The sequence below is a fragment of the Thermobia domestica genome, chromosome 13, assembly GCF_964235325.1.
Source record: "Thermobia domestica chromosome 13, izTheDome1.hap1.1, whole genome shotgun sequence".
In the NCBI taxonomy this organism is placed as follows: domain Eukaryota; kingdom Metazoa; phylum Arthropoda; class Insecta; order Zygentoma; family Lepismatidae; genus Thermobia; species Thermobia domestica.
In genome coordinates this window covers 165,196,505-165,214,778 of record NC_137466.1, presented here as the reverse complement: position 1 = coordinate 165,214,778, position 18,274 = coordinate 165,196,505, and the positions used below count along the sequence as shown (strand labels likewise).

The following is an 18,274-nucleotide window of genomic DNA, read 5'->3' as shown; positions in this document are numbered from 1 at the left end:
GGTTACTCGTCTATGGTGGAACGGATTACATCCAAGGGAATCTCTGTCACTGCTGCCTACAGGGAATACTTTAAACTGTCAATGGTTGACAAGGGCGCCGATCTTTGGGGTGCCCGGCCACCCCAAAGTTCATGTGGATCCCCCGAGTTGTATTTATGAATATACAACATTTTGCATAATTTGAATTAATTTGTCTTAAAATCCTCATATATGCCTTCTGCTTCTGAATGGGCCCCCACTCAAAGTTACAGAGAAATCGACGCCCTTGATGATGAGGGGTCTCCTTTACAGAATATACCCTCCAGCATTGACCACAGTCGGTAGTCCAGAGGGTTCAGGATCGGACTGCTACTGGACCAATCTTTTGGCGAAATAAAGTCAGGGACACGAAGCTGTAGCCATCCTTCAGTGGACCTAGACTTGTGGGTGGGAGCAGAATCCAGCTGGAAGGTTCAGGGTTGGTTGTGAAACAACGTGTCCCTTAACTTCTTCACAATAGACTCCAAAACGGTGCTTTCGTACACTCAGCCGCCGGTTTTAACTCCATTTTCGCAAAAATGCAGCTTTGTGATGCCGGAACAACTCACCCCGCACCACACTATCACCTGGGCTCTCTGCACGTTTGGATCTTTATTACGGGCTTCCTGAGAGTTAATGCATACACCCTATCATTCTTCCGATTCAGCGACAGTTCAATGGTGAATATTTTCTCCTCTGTGTAGAGGGTATTCCGATGACAATTCTGGGCGTACCGCTGCAAGAGAAGTCTACGTTTTACCATTCTCAGCTTCTTTAGGCATGCGTCCAGGTAATGTCTTGTTCATCGGCGATAGGCCCGTAGTTCAAGATCCCTGGACAGAAGTCTGAACATTGACGATTTCGAAATATTCATTTCACGGGCCATGATACCCTGCCTTCTTATCGCATTTTTCCGCACACGACCCACCACTGACTGCGTTTTTTGCTGCTGGGGTCCTGACACTGCGTGGACGACCCGTTCTCAGACGAATCTTTACAGTCCCGGCTTCCTTGAAGCGTTCAATGGTGTGATACACAAACATACGACTGATGTGAGACTTTTGTAGCGTCTTGAAAATGTCACTTGTAGATTGTCCAACTTTATGGAACGTTATCTCGTCAACATGGTTTTCGTAGTTGCCTCATTCCATGGTTCTATCTGCAGCTCAATGCATCCTTTTTCACGGACAAGCACACAATGGTTGAAGGTTCCTGTGAACACAGTGACAGTTCTTTCCTTCTCATACCGGATATACAGCTTGCGGCAAAAGTTTGTAACAATACTTATGGCTAGACTAGGTACATAAATAGATAATCTATTTATTCCCAGCAGAATAAAAGGATAAAATAAATCATCTATTTATGTGCAACAGAATGGAAACAATCATCTGCATCAGATTTTTGTAACTGACGACACATTTTTCTCAGCAGCTTAAAAAATCCATTTTGGTCGGATTCCTCGCAAACTTCTCATGAGAATTCAATCCTAAAGCATGTGGTTTTTGTTCACTTCTATAATATGTATGGAATATGATACAGATACTTGTCAACTTAATGGGAACACCTGGTGTTAAAAATGTGACAGATTTCGCGTGTCAGAGGCGGTGGCCGCAGCACCGCCCAATAGGCAAAATCTCAAATAAAACTTATTCAAATTTATTTATTTACTCTTCGAACTAATTAGTAGTAAATATGTGTTGATCATCATCTAACAAGTAAGACAGTGAGAACGCGAGTTTCAGAAGGTAGTATTGGTTCCAAGACCGTGGAGAGTTGTAGTATGACAATACGAAGGAAAATTCTAAAATATTTAGTAAATTTCCATGCAAGCAAAATATACTTGCTTATGAGTCGGAATGTTTTGGTCTGGTCAATGTATAAAATTACAAGTGAGGAAAAAGCTTTCTAAACATTTAAATCAGAAATAAGAAACGTCATAACTGGAAAAAAAAAATCGAGATAATGAGTTATACGATTTCTATCTATTCTACAATTTTTGTACTTGGGGACACGGTGGCTCAGTGGCAGAATGTTCACTTCTGGTCATGGGTTTTTTGGTTCGATCCCAGCTCGTGTCCAGTGGGCTTTTTGGTGAAACATCATATTCGTGGATTTTCTCGGGGTTCTATCTTTTGCTCCTACTTTATTCATTCCGTCATTGCATTCATTTCTCATCATCACCGTTTCCTTTAGCCTAGCCGGCACAATAGTAGAACATAAATTGATATATTTAATTTTATTTTCAATTTTATATTTTCATTTTTATTTTTATTTTATTTGATGAAGACTTAAATACGTATTTTCATTTTTATTTTATTTGATGAATACTTATATACGTATTTTCATTTATAAATACTTAAATACGTATTTTCATTTTTATTTTCATTTTCATAATATATGCCATTTTATTTTCATTTTATTTTCATTTATTTTCATTCATGTCTCATTCATTCTAAAGTTAAATATCACCTTGAGCTGTACATGAAGAGCCTTTACTATAATTAGGTGCCCAAACTAATTTGGACACAGAACCCGAAATATCCTGCAAACATGATGTCGCTATGTATATAATTGGGAGGAGGCGAGGATGCATTCCTATGCGCCATTCTTCCTGAGGATGCAATGTATCAGTTAAAGATGACGGTGATGAAGCCGAAGATTTGGTAGAAAATATCAAAGAAGTGAATAGAGCTAAACTTGATCTCATTAAAATTGAGGACTGTAAATACATTTTTCTTTATAACATAATTACATCATTTAATATTTATTTTGTCACAAGAACATATAATTTTGAGAAAAATATTGTGTGTTTTGGCAAACTTAATCCACAATGATCACTTCTGGCCAGCAATACTGCTAATTTATTTCAAGACCTATATGTGTGGTAAGGAACGTTTACGTACCTTGTACAGTACGTAAATAAATGTCATACCACGTGCATATACATAGGTATAAATTGCAACTGGTAACTGGTTGAAATGAAATGAATTGTTTCAGTGGTACGTCCTACTGTTATGCCAGCTAAGCTAAAGAAGACGGTGATGATGAGAAATGAATAAAATTGTGAAATGAAGAAAGTGGGAGAACCCAGAGAAAACCCACTCACACGGTGTTTGTTCACTACAAAGTTCACTTGGCGCGAGCTGGAATCGAATCAGGGACTCCGTGCGCCAGAGCTGAATGATCTATCACTGGCGCTGTTAACTGGTTATCGGGGAAGATATATGTACTTGAATTTAATCCCGTAATTATGTATCGTATTTTTTAATTAGTAGCAATGAGTTAAGAATATTTGAGTTTTCTACATACAAAGTAAAATAGGTATTTAAATATTTATGACTTCAGCAATTCATACTTATCCCTGTGCATCGAGAAAATGTCCTCATTTCTGTCCTCTTGTATATGTGCTTGCCTTAATGTTCTCCTTACAAGAGCGGGCATCTTAAAAAAAGAAGAAAAAAACTTTTTCAACACCCAGAAGTCACGAAACATGTCAATCCTTTGAATCTCGATTATTTCCACTTTCTTACATTTCTTTTTCTTTCTTTCTTTTTTTCATGACTGGAAGATTTTCTTCACTTCTATACCTACTCGAAAGTAAAGAACATGGCTTAGGAACTATAAGAAAAAAGCCATCACTGCCTGCGTGTGTGTCAAACTTCCATTCCAATACCACGCGCAAACTCTCTGTGCAGGCACAAGCTTCTTCATCTAATGCTGTGAAAGCATTCTATTGCAAGGCTTCCCAGGATGGCGGAACAGATAGACTCTACTCAAAGGAGAGACTTCTTCATCAATTCAAATTGGATGGAACAGGAAATTGAGTACGGCTTCCCTTTCTTTCGCGTTTAATCAATGAAAAATTCTATTTACAAAACTACAGACTCCTAGTGTCTTTTTTAATAGTCAAAGACATTTTATGTCAAGTTTACTAACGATTTTTACCAAATTAAAATAAAATGAATTCTTTCAGTTTAACGTCTCACGATTATGCCCTTTAGGCTAAGGAAGAGGGATGATTAAGGCAAGTGAATGACGATGGAAGAATTGGTGGAATGAGAATGTGGGAGGAAACGGGAGTAGCCCGAGAAAATCCAGGGTTACGATGTTGTCCACCACAAACGTACTTTGGCAAGGATCGAACCAAGAACCCCATGTCAAAAGTAAGCGCTTTTCCAGTGAACCACCATGCTCCCCGTGCTTTTCATCAGATGTTATCTCTCTCTCTCTCTCTCTCTCTCTCTCTCTCTCTCTCTCTATCTATCTATATATATATATATATATATATATATATATATATATATATATATATATATATATATATACAGGGTGGGCCATTTTAATTAATCCACGGAAATATCTAAAAAATGATAAAACATAGAAGAAATGTTTGAAGTACACGTTATATATTGCTAAGGGGGAAAACCATTTCCGCCAAAAGTACCCCTCCCCACCCCCCGGAAATGGGGATAACGGGGGGTAACTTTGAAATGTCAAATGGGAACATGGGTCGAGTAATACCTCGTTCGAAAGGTCTTGGAAAACTAAGTAACGCTGTACCAAAATTTGTTTCATATGGAGCACCAGTTTCAAAATGGCCGCCATGATATAGTTCGGAAACTCCAGTAGCCGTAGTATGAAAACCATGGGAGGTAAATGAATGGAACAAAATTGAAATACGTAAATATCATAGAGCATATCGAATGATGTGACCCCTGCGATCCCAGCGTCTTTCCTGAAGGGATCTTGTGAGCTAACTTCAAAATTTCAATGTCCGACCGGACAACGGTTCGGGCGTACGCTTGACCTACCCAATGCTGTTTGGAAGGCAGACTTCAGGGATAGAGAATTAGTGCACTCAGTTAATGCGGATTGCCACAGTCAAGGGCGCCCATAAGGGGGGCAAGGGGGGCTCTCGCCCCCCTAGAGGAAATTGTGCTTCGGAATATCGAAAACTCAATAGAATTTTTAGAATAGCTACGGCAAAATTTGAAACTATATTTGAAATGTCGCTTTTTCTTGCCTCCCTTGGAAACCACAACATGGGCGCCCTTGGCCACAGTTACATTTTGATTAACTATTAGCACTCATGTTATATTGTGAGCTTGAGGGACGAAACAGTGTGTACGTATATCCCCGAAATGCTTTCCGAATAACCAGCACGCATTGCATAAAAGTTTCTGTGGCGACGGAGATTAGCAAATTCACACGTTTGTAAGTTCCAGCAACAGCATTATTCGACAACTTCTTTCGTATAACGTTCTTTCTGTTTTCGCATCAAATCATACTTACCCATACAGATATGCGTTACCATTCAAATAAAATTTCACCTTTTTATAGTCACTACAGCGTCATCCTTACAAACAAATGTTTCAACCATACCATACCTATTTGTAAGGTAGCCTTAATTTGCGAATTAAAGTAGAGTTCTCATTTGAACTTTCACTGTTACTTTCCACCCCGCTCACATACAGAGCACAGGAAAAGATTATTTTGCAGGACTTGGATACCTCTCTATACATTATGGCAATTTTACTCTAACATTTTTATCTCTGTTGTATCATTCTTGAGCCTTGGAACGCCTCCGTGGTTTTCCTATTTAATTTTCGTTATTTCCATTTATCTCTAACCGTATTCATACTATGGGCACTAGACGTTTTCTTAGACACATTCACCATGTCTTGGCGATCATTTTGAAAACGGTGTCTCATGTCGAAAATATTCTTACAGAGGCTGTTTGATATTCATTTGTCTATGTAACATGATGTTACTCGCTTCAAGTTGCTATTTGAAATTTTCAAGTTGGCCCCGGATACCTTTCAGCGGAGTCACCCCGACAACACCTCTCGATGTGCCTTACGTCAGTTACCTACTCCAGTTTTTCTTCTGTTGATTTATCTCCAATCGCTTTCATACTACGGATACTAAACCTTTTCTCTGACACTGATACTATGTTTCGGCGGCCTTTTGAGAACACTGCCATTTCACCTCAATCGTTTCCTCCTGCAAGATGTTTGATTTTGGAAGATTTATCGAACTAGGTACCACTCGACTCATGTTACTATTTGAAATCTTGAAGTTAGCCCCCAAGACCCCTTCAGGGAGGCCACTGGGATCACAGGGACCACACTATTCGATATGCCCTATGATATTTACGTATTTCAATTTTGTTCCATTCATTTACCTCCCATGGTTTTCATACTACGGCTACTGGAGTTTCCGAACTATATCATGGCGGCCATTTTGAAACTGGTGCTCCATATGAAATAAATTTTGGTACAGCGTTACTTAGTTTTCCAAGACCTTTCGAACGAGGTATTACTCGACCCATGTTCCCATTTGACATTTCAAAGTTACCCCCCGTTATCCCCATTTCCGGGGGGTGGGGAGGGGTACTTTTGGCGGAAATGGTTTTCCCCCTTAGCAATATATAACGTGTACTTCAAACATTTCTTCTATGTTTTATCATTTTTCAGATATTTCCGTGGATTAATTAAAATGGCCCACCCTGTATATATATATATATATATATATATATATATATACACGAGGGTAATTCGAAAAGTAACCTCCGCTCAGAGTGGTGCTAGTATTAGTGGATCGAGCGCCATTGTTATTACATCACGCAATCTGTGGCTCAGTAGATAGTGAGAGCATCGTTATGCTATGTGTGTGTGCAGGCTATATCGAAAAAATGTATTTGTACTGTTGTTTCTTTTTTATATTCACATATTTTTTTTATAGTTGCATGACTTTGTTTGTGGAGTTTTTTATTTTATTTCTTTTTTTGTGATTTTCGTATTTAAGTTTTTTGGATTTTCGTATTTTATGTTTTTTTGGATTTTCGTAGTTTATTACTTTTGTGTAGATTGTCTTATTTTTTGTCGTTTTCTTGTTTGTTTTTCTTTATCTGCACTATTTACATCCTAGGTTCATCGTCAGGTTCGTATAGTGGCATTGCACTTCCGTCGAAGTACCTATTTAGGAAGTCTGAAGGAGCGTGTATCGTTTCGTCAATGTGTCTATAGTACCCGAGATACCATATAACTGCCATTACATGTGCATAGCAACCTGCAATTCTTGCACCGTTGTTGCAAGTACACTAATGTGCTTTGATGGCTTTGTGTCCATCTAAGTCCAAGTCTCACAGAATGTACAGCATGTACTGCTTACTGCTCGAATGACGCGATTGCATTTTGCCTCTTACAAGCATTGGAATTGCTGGCATATATTCGGCATAGTCAGAGTGATGATTATCTTTTACTGTCGAGAACTCATATTCTCCATTGAACGCGTGGTCGAAGTAGTATGACTTGGCTAGACTTTTGATATATGTCGAGCCTAGTTCGTTCATGTTTCGTTCACTGAACTCTGGGAATTCTGGTATTTCATCAGCTGTCATCTTTTGGAAGGCTGCTCTCACTTTGTTCATCGGCTGAAGTAACGGAGCTAGCCAGTTGGGTTCATTGATAAAACTGAGTAGCTTCTGAGCCGCCTGAGCTTCGTTCTTTCTGTATCTTCTCTTACCGTACGCGTTGTGCATGGCGGCTACAAATGTCGTGTCTCTAAGTAGACTTCGTATCATTCTACTCCTTAACTGTTTAGCCAAGTACTTATATTTTTTTAAAGTCTTGATTCGTGTTTTCGATTACCCAACGGACAGCTGTGCATTCTCTTGATTTATTTGCCTGAATGTTATCCAACTGTTTATTTCCTTGGTGGGATACGGGTATTTTAACTACAAATCCCTTTTCTTCAAGCTCATTTGCTGCATGGGAGAATCCTTGGTCTAATACGAACACATCACCTGTTTTGTACAACATCTTGAACCAGGTTTGATTCATTATCATGCGGAGAACTGCTCCATCTGACGAGTTTCCATCCCAGAAGTCATCGTCCGATTTTCCTAGTACAGACTGTATGTGTCCGTTTGGAGCACATATTACCATTGGCTTTACACAGTTTTGCTTTTTATGTCCAGAGTATGACATTCTTTGTTATCGAAAATTGAGGCTCTTATTCAAGTACAAGTACGTACCACCCCACACCGTTATTATCGATTCATAGTTAGTTCCGTACAATGTGGTTGCGAAGATTGATTGGTTATTTTTGAGATTAGCTCGAAGAGCATCTGCATCATCTTGTGTTTCTATTTTTACAATGATATGAAATGAAATGAAATGAAATCTTTAAGTTTTACGTCCCACGGTTATGTCGGTTAAGCTAAAGGAGACGGTGATGACGAGAGATGGGTGAAATGATGGAATGAAGAAAGTGGGAGGAAACGGGAGAACCCCGAGAAAACCCACGAGCACGGTGTTTGTCCACCACAAAGTCCACACGGCGCGAGCTGGGATCGAACCAGGGACCCCTAGCACCGGAGGTGAACGCTCTACCACTGAGCCACCGCGCCCTTTTTACAATGATATGTTTTGGAACGAAGTTCATCCACATTGACTGACGAGCATTCTGAATACATCTATATACACGACTCTTATCCATTTTATATCTTAGTCCAAGTGATTTTTGGGATTCCCCAGTGTACAGCATTGCCAGATATACTCCAAGCTCTATCTTATTGCAATTTGATTGTCTAACTAAGTTATCAAACTGAACTTTAGTTCTACCTGTAGCTACTGACATTTCCACATCTGACATTTTTGAGAAGAGATCGTTTGACTTCTCATGTACTGAACTACCGATTCTTAGTCCTGTGATTAGGTTTACCCATTCATTTACTGGCAGGCTCTGAGTTTTCACTGATCTTGTGTTGAACCACTTTTTCAAGTGCTTCTTGCTTGAAGTTGTCATCTTTTTTTGAAGTGATCACGACAGAACCTTGTACCGATAGGAACGACTATGGCCTTTTCAACCATCACTTGGGTTATTGCCTCTTTTGTTACGTTTTGTAGCGGTTTTCCCTTACACGATAGTAAGCACTTCGATTTCGTCTTTGATGTTCTAGAGAATGGTAGCCTTACAGTTTTCTCTTCTTCCTTTTCATCTGCACTAACCACATCGTCACTATTCCAATCTGTGTCCGATCCAGTGCCTGACTCCGAACTGGGTTCTATTTCCGAACCTGCACTTGAACCTGATTTGGAAGCTTATCTCGATCGGCTTCGAACATTGTCTCTTCTATACATTTTCATAGCACACGAATTACAGAACCACTGTCTATTCAAAATTCGCTTTTGTGCACGTTTTAGCTTATCGATACATTTATTACAATTAGCACAATGCATGTTTGATGATGATGGCACGATCGTTGACCGCGAAGCTTCCTCGGTGCCTTCCGGATGTGCGGGGTTTGACCTCTGTCGATGATAGCGACTCATGGTCGCGCGCCGTCGGAACTGCCCCGAGCGGCTACGCCTATGCTACATGTTCTGCACGTGTGCCACGGCAGGAAGTTAGTCCCGTTAAATGCTAAATTGTTACTGATCGATGCATAATGGCCCCGCCTGTGAGCGAGTAGTTACTCGTACATATTTTGGACCGGATACTTCGTATCCGATCCGGGTTGACAGGCGGGGGACAGACCATTTTTACGTGTCTACAACACAGCCAACTGAGCCAAGGTCACTCACCAAATATTCGTATGTTCTCTATAGACCTTATACTGCCTCAGTGTATAAGTTCTATAGAAAATATACATTGGGGTGCTGCCTATGACAAGTGAGACAATCTCTTTATATCTTCCGTAATAATTTAACAAACTTCCTAGCTTTACACTGCAAACATTATTACACAACCTTAAACCTTTACACTACATACAGAATACATAAATGCATTACACAGCTTTGAACTTTTAAACTGCTAACCTGTGTATACACAGAAAATTGTACAACTCAATTTTGATGGAAAACACCCATACTGTATAAACAACCGCAGCGTATCATTTGTAAAATGTTATCTGTCTGGAAACATTGTCTAGAAGCTTCCTTGCCTGTTAGGATTTACTTGTGTCATCTCGTAACCAATGCTATTCTAAAGGATTTTACTGAGGTTAATTCATTGCAGATTTCCAAGTTTAGCACTAAAAGTGTGCTCTTCTAACATGCTTCATGAATCCCCGGTTTTTATACGTAGTGGTCGCAAAGGAAGTGTAAGAGATAGTTTGATATTTTCAACTGCAATGAAAGTTCACATCGTATACTGAACGTCTGACAGGACCTCTCCTTTTATCGTACACATAGCAAACTAAGATGAATTCGGTTCCATCTGCTACCACTGTATTAATATTTGCTTTTTGATTGCTAACATTGCAAAGTTCATACTATAGTATGTTTTTGAAGTATATTGTTACGCAAACATACTATGTCATTTCTTTGTAGCTAAATTGTTAAGTCGATATTTATTGTATGTTTTTCTTTTATCTCTTTCCAAAGGAAACTGAAGACATACCGCACAAAAATTCATTTGAATCTGTTTGTATCGCTGTTGATTCAAGTAGTAGTTCGTCTAGTATTATATTTGAACCAAGTTGTACTGCGAGGAGATAGTACAGGACTCAGCACAGGGTTACAGCATTCAAGACGAGGGATAGACAACACTGTAAGTACTTAATACGTAATTACGTTATTTGTTTCCCTTCTATTATGTTTTATCCTAAAAGAAAGTTGCCCGACATTATCTTTAGGAATGTATATAATAAAATAAATTACATAGTTTGGACATCAAAAAAACCAACATTTATTCCTTGAATGTAAAAATCTAGTGATATCTTCGTTAAAGGAAAATAGTAGGTTAATGTCTATGTTCCATTTAGAGACAGAAATAAGTAGGTAGAATTTTATAACGGCGCTAAAATTTGTGTCATTGACAGTTCGTGTGTGATCCTAATGGCTTTTGGCAGTTTTGTTGCTGAAAAGAAGAACTAGTTTAGTTTGTACTTCTACTATACAATAGTATACATGCCTTTTATCAGACAGCTTAGAACAACGCAGATTTCTTACTATTACACATATATGCGATATTAAGTATAATTCCAAAATTGGCTCCGTGGTAGAGTGCTCACCTCACTAGGGATGATTCCATTCGAGAACCAAGTACCTGGGAGGAAACCTATATATCGTCTAAAAGCTCTTACCATGAGAAGTACGAAACCGTTTTCAAATTACGGGCAAACCCACAAGCTAACCCTATAAGGGGGCAGTTTCTTGGTGTTTGCGACTCTATGTATAACATATTCGACAAAAATAAAAATGAATGTTACGATGCATCATGTGTAAGCACCTTAGCCCATCATGTTCCTTTTTGGCTCATTGTTAGAACGTGATTCGGGCAAGAGTTTGATAATATCACTTTGCACCCAGATGTACCATTTGGACAGTGTAGCCAACGAATTGTAAATACAATGTAGCAGACGGTTTCTGTGCCACTGGATGTATATCCACGAAATGTCGCATAAACATCATTCGTCACTAGAGAAAATATATTGTGGACGTATTCATCTTCAACTACACCAGTTTGTCAGTGTAGCTAACCAAGTGTAAAAATGAGAAGTTGTGAAACAGATTCCGTACGATGAAACGATTGTACATCAAACTTCCCAGAAACATCACATGACACTATAGCAAAAAGATGTTGAGTGTGACCATCTCCCAACCATACTAAATTGTCAGTGTTGTCAACAATCCTAAACATCACAATGTTGAAAATGGGGTGCGTGCCATTGAACTTGGACAATGAGAAACATAGTGTGAGTGTCTCCGTCTCCCAAGCACCCCAGTGCGGCAATATTGCCAACCAATGCGATCATTCAAGATTTTCGCATCAAGTCTACAGCATTGGCGGACATACAGCATGTGACCCATACTAGGTTTGTAGTGTGTTAGTATGAACCCACAAACACCGATCTTTTCAGTTATGCGGTAGACTTCATGCGAAAATCTTGAATGTTTCAATTGGTTGGCAGCTCTGCCATGCTGGGGTGCTTGATACATGGGGACATTCACATTGTGTTTTCCATTATCCAATGCTGCTTCTGTCGCATTTGTTATATGTTCGTGTAATGGCACGCACCCCATTTTCAACATTGTGATGTTAACATTTGTTGGCAAGACTGACAACCTAGAATGGTTAGGAGACGGTCACACTCAAGCTCATTTTGCTATAGTATGTTTCTGGCAAGCTTGGTATATAAACGTTTCATGGTACGGAACCTCTTTTACAACTTCTCATTTTTACACTTGGTTGACAACCCCGACAAACTGAGGTTCTTGGAAGAGGGATACGTTCACAATATATTTTCTCTAGTGACGTATGATGTTTATGCCACGTTTCATGGATATATATATATACACCCTTGGTACATAAACCATCTGCCACATTGTATTTGCAATTTGTTGGCAACGCCTCGACCAAATGGGCACGTCTGGGTACAAATTGATATTATAAAACTCTTGCCCGAATCACGTTCTAGCAATAAGCCAAAAAGGAACATGATGGGTTCAGGTGCTTCCGCGTGATGCATCGTAACATTCATTTTTACTTTTTCAAATCTGTCATACATAGGGTCACAAACACCAACAAACTGGCCTCTTATAAGGTCAAGTTGCGGGTTTGCCCGTAATTTGAAAACGGTTTCGTACTTCTCATGTCAAGAGCTTTCAGACGGCATATAGGTTTTCCCCAGGTACTTGGTCCCGGTATGGAATCATCCCCAATCAGATACAAAGGGCTCCCTGAATATTAAACATTATGAATATTATCACTCCTGACAGAATATATTGGATAGGGGAACTTGTGCTGCCATCTACTGCTGGTAATAGAGCCTTTTACACTCACCTTAAATTACAGATGTACTGTTAACACTAAGGAACTTCTTCTAAACACTTATTATAGTATTTTGTAAGTGGAAAGAAGTTACGCTATGAAAGTTTAATTTTACCTTTATAAGGAATACTCATATTATAGCATATTATAAGTAATAACACTTCCTAAAATTATTTTTTTTTATCAGTAAATCTTACGAGCCTGACATAACTAAAATAACACAAAATTGATCATTTTTCTTTGCTTTTTTCATAAGAGAAAGTAGATAATGAAATGCAACTTACCACAATATTAGATAATGTTATTCTACAACAGAAAATATAAACCTCAAGAATTTTCAGTGTTGTAATCCATAGAAGTTACAGGGTTTCCACAATAACATTTCCCCCAAAATCTAAGTTAAGGCAGCAACTAGAGGAACGAACACAACAGTATTTGATTATGTATCATGTTGTTTTGGAATCCTGTGAACTACTTTTTAAATGACATTATTATTTAACTTTAATAACTGTAGACCTATGTTAAAACTATTTTGTTTATTACAGATTAAATACAACTTTTATTTAAAAAGTAGTTCACAGAATTCCAAGACAACATGATACCTAATCAAATACAGTTGAGTTTATTCCTCCATTCGCTGCCTTAACTTAGATTTTGGGAGAAATGTTATTCTGGCAACACTGAAATTTCTATGGATGGCGACACTGAAAATTCTTCAGGTTTATATTTTCTGTTGTAGAATAACATTATCTATGATTGTGGTAAGTTGCATTTCATTATGTCCTTTCACTTATGGAAAACAAGCAAAAGAAAAATGGTAAATTTTGTGTTATTTTTAGTGATGTAATTCTTGAAGATGTTGGTGCATTGGAGACCCGGGTTCGGTCCCAGGCTGGAGCTCATGTGGTCTGGATTCCACGTTAATTAGTAGGTCCACGTCTCATATAGCCTCGCTGCTGAAAGGGACGCTAAACTAACATCAACTCAACTCATTAAATATGTTCGTTATTGTAGGTAATAACATTTTCAAAGTAGTAAAGAATTATACATATTTAATGTTATCTTTGTGAGAAGATCATAGTAACACAATAAATTACTGGTTAGTTTAAATTATAGCATTTTATAATTATTAAAAATTTAGAATTAGAGTTTTGGTGGGTGCGCCAACGGCAAAGTCATTTTGCACCCATACAAAGATCATAAAGTATTAAAAATTTACATTGGAAAATTTAAAATATATTTTATTTTGCCGCATACGTTTTAAAACTAGATAATAAATACATCCACAATTAAATTTATCGATATTAAATGAAGGAGGTTTAGTCAAAATCGCCAGAGAATTAGAAAACATAAAATTATATATATATATATATTGGGTATTTTATATCTTGGGAACTTCTAACTAATCTTAACAAATTTTGGTGAGCAACTAACCCATCATCGAAGGAACAAAGATCGCTAGATCTGATGGCTAAACTTGACCACAAACAGGTTTGACTCGAGAACAGAAACTGTATTTAACAGTTTAGCACACTGGGGGCTTTTGAGTTCGGTTCACCTCAGCTTGTTACATACTTGATACATGACTTTTAGATTGCACAACCTTATTAGGAGTTCTTTTCAGCTCTTATTTAAATGTTCGTGACACGTTATGGTATACAAAGTGCCTTTCGGGGAAAAATATAGAAGTAGAAATAGTGCTTATATCAGTAGGTTCTGAATATGAGATCCTACTTTCAGAAGTATGTAAAACCGCTACGGCTGTTATCTTGAAGGCTACTTGGTTTCAATTTATATCAGTGAAGCACAGAGACTCAGTAATAGAGCATATCTCATGTATGGTCCAAGGTGTAAGTTTTTGGTTCGATTCACAGGATATGTGAGATTGTTGTGGATAACATTATTTCTGTTGCTTTCCTGGAAGCTTTATGTTTCTATTGCTAACTTTATTCCTTAAATCTTCCATCACCTTTTACCTTCTTTAGTTTATAGGAGATAAGAGAAAACTATTGCTAAGGCTTTATTTGAACTTAATATTTGTAAAATAAAAAATATCATATGACATACAGTATTAGACAAGAATAAATTTTCCCAGACTTGATTTTGTAAATATTGAGATTTTCAATTTGAACGTTTTAAGAGGATACTTTCTGCGTTAGTCACAGCCTAAACTTAAAGAATACCATGGGATTGAAGCAATATTAAACTGAAACAAAAACAACATAGTTTAATAGTACCCACTAATGGGTCTTCCACATTCAAAATGAAAAAAAAAAAATGAACATGTTTCTGTTTCCAAAACTAGGTTGCCTAGAGGTATAGGCAACCAACAAAACACTTCTTTCAAGCTGGTTGCATATATGGCAGAACTGTACACTATAGGATACTCCAAAATCATCTCTTTTCGGAATGGACATTTCCTTTTTGACCAAATGTTGTAATTTAAAGACACCAACGTGTAGAACTAGTCTTCAATATACCACATACCAAAAATCTAAGAAAAATATTTCTTCGTTACGGAGATACAACGCTTCAAACAATGGGAAAATGAGCTGCTTACGTCACGGCAGCACAGACAAGGGTTTTGGCGTGACGTCACAGGTCCGTATCGTTCTGTGAGTTGCATTGGAAGCTTCAGGAAATCTTTTCATATTACAGTTTTTTACTACAAACTACAAATACATTTATTAGAATAGTGAAAGAAAAATAGCAAAATAAGTAATACACTTACTGTATTTAAATATATAAACGTAACTTGTTAATAAGACCTATTTTCCTAGTTTGAAATACATTGGTAGTCATTTGTAATGTTCTATCATTACAAATATTTTAGATACTTATTTACTTAAAAAGGATTACTTTACTATTGTATTACCCCAAAAACATTAGAGTCTAAGCACTATATCACTTCGTACGCAGATTGAGAATATCTAGGCCATCATATTCTAGCTTTCCTTTATTTTGAAGATTTGTCATGAATCTCCATGTTATTATACTACGACTGTAAATAAGTACTTTCTGCACCAAAAAGCTCCTAATCCCTTTAAAAATATTAATGTCTTATTACATTCTTTCATTCTTTTATTACCGGTATTTACTCTGTATATTAGCAATTAGTCATCCCACACCATTGCTATAACTTTTCTTATCTTAATGCTACAAGAATCGTATTATATAGCTCTTTACTTTCTTACTATATTTCTACAAGGTAAATGCTTTTGTGGTCACCGCAGTGGTTTGAAGCTGAAGAAAGCTGTTTCGGCCAAGGAAATTAACACATGAAACAAGATAAGTGCTCGAAAATTTTTCTTGTGACCTAGGCGCCGGTTCTCAAACCTAAGCACCATAATAATAGAATTCCATACATAGGACTTCCTAATTTTATTTTTGATATAACTTATTTAGGAGCCAGACTCCTATTCCCAATCGCCTTGATTACCTGGCTTCCAGAATTTTTCGAGCCTAAACATGAGGAATATTGACAGAAATTGATTATGTGTTGCTTATATTTGTTACTCTGAAATTTCAGCTTTTTCTTTTCAATAACCTCACACGCAATAGTGTTCTAAGTATATAAACATAAGTTTATTTATAATCTTTCTCCCCTTGAGATAGGCCTGTATCCACGGGAAACAGACCCCCTAAATTTTTACTGCCCCCTAAAATTTGCAAGGCTTGCAAATAAACTATAATATGGTGATGAACTTGTATAGTATGATTGGATTAGCCACCCTAACTTCTACCCCCCTACATTTTTGGGGTGACTACAAGCCTGCCCTCATCTCTGAGATGATTAATGTTTGGTATATGGTGGTACATTTCCAAAGATTATATCGTGAAAGTATTGCGTTTTGTGTTCCGAGGTCCACAAGTAAAAATAAATAAATAAATAAATAAAAATAAAAGCATACGTTTAAAGATATTTCTTTTATATTATTTGACTCACTGGAACAGAATATTGTGTTCATTACTCGTCAACATATCACAAATATTCATTATCAAAGGACACATTGGATCAATAGTGGAGCGCTCACCTCTAGTGTGAGGGGTACCTGGTTCAAATTCAAGCCATATAAATTTGTAGTGGACAACATCGTGTTCGTGGGTTTTCTCGCGATTCAGACGTTTCCTCCCACATGATCATTCCACCGATTATTTTATAATCATTCACTCTCATTAATCATTCACTCTCCCTTTGCCTAGAGGAAATATTCGTGGAACATAAAAGTAGAAATTTCGTTTTATGTTATTCAGTAATAAGCCACAATAACTAGTTTGTTATCATTACTGTGAGACCAAATCTCTTTATTAACTCATGTCTAAATATTAACTCATGTGCTCAAAGCACTTCAGTCAATTTTTGTAATTGTTCACATGGACTAATATCAACAATTTACGAGTATGTTCCATAGACTAAAGAAAACGACAGTAAGCGGGAAAACATTATGATGAAATAATATTGCTAATGTGTCAAGTAGTTCGATAATAGCATTTGTAAATTATAAGAATGCTCATGAGCACAATAATCATCGTAAGTTTGTGCGTCCTTGTGTTGAACTCAATAAAGAATTTAGATTTTTACTTGGAGAAATGTTTTCATGTATTAATTTCCTTGGGCTTCCCCCTGAGCGCATAACTATCGAATCCAAAATGAACTTGCATATAAGAAATTAGCACTCTACTATCAAATAACTATGCTTTTATATTGTTGATTTTTCTTAAGAATGAATAAAATTCGCTTCGTAAGGTCGGTCTGCGACGGAAATATGTGAATATTAATTAGTTTCTTACCTCAGGCTGCAAACAATGTCAATAATATAGCAAATTAGTACACTTCAACTTTGTCCTAAGATATTCAAGTATATTCAAATAGTTTGCAATATATAAATAAATAAATAAATAAATAGCTTGCTTTTTAAATAAACCTTAAATTATGTTACTTTTCTTATTCTTTGTGTTATTAGCAACGTCGTACACATTTGAAAAACATACATCGTATCTTTCTCTAAGCCGTTTACCTAGTGAGCGGCGCAGACTGTACTGACCTGTACTGTCCCGTGTACTGACCTGTGACGTATAAACATGATGGTCGTTGCTTTAAGCGCACGAGTAGCAGACCGGAATTCAATCTCAAAATTCGAGTGGTTAGATTCGTCGCATGACCGAAAGGAAGTGTTCTCCGTGATCAGCTAGCTCTGAAGAATTTTCGAGCAATAAAAAAATTAGTGGAAATGTCCATTCTTACCACAAAGCACTATGAGTGATCCATAAACAATCCATAAAAGTTAGAACCATTCATATAGGTAAAGCAGGTTTCAGCCTATCACAGGAAATGGAGCCACTATACTAGCAGAACAGGGTAGTTGTAGCCACTTCATTGGTTGTACGACTCACAAACGTATATCAAACACTAAAAATTAAGAAACTGCAGTGAAATTATAGATTGAGAATTAAACTTATATAAGAACTAATAATT

The 18,274-nt window shown here is 37.3% G+C and overlaps 1 protein-coding gene and 1 non-coding gene across 2 annotated transcripts in view; one reads left to right on the top strand and one right to left on the bottom strand.

Annotated features, from left to right (window-relative positions):
• The first annotated feature begins 7,866 nt into the window (after positions 1–7,866).
• The window catches only part of LOC145667839 (PDF receptor-like), a 105,104-nt gene continuing 94,696 nt past the window's right edge, over positions 7,867–18,274 (top strand). Inside the window, exons 1-2 of the mRNA XM_081735270.1 lie at positions 7,867–8,048; positions 10,410–10,575. Coding sequence (XP_081591396.1) covers positions 7,867–8,048; positions 10,410–10,575 — 348 coding nt within the window. The remainder of the gene's footprint in view (positions 8,049–10,409; positions 10,576–18,274) is intronic.
• Positions 8,360–8,431, bottom strand: TRNAR-CCG (transfer RNA arginine (anticodon CCG)). The gene has a single exon. It is a non-coding gene; the product is annotated as a tRNA-Arg (tRNA).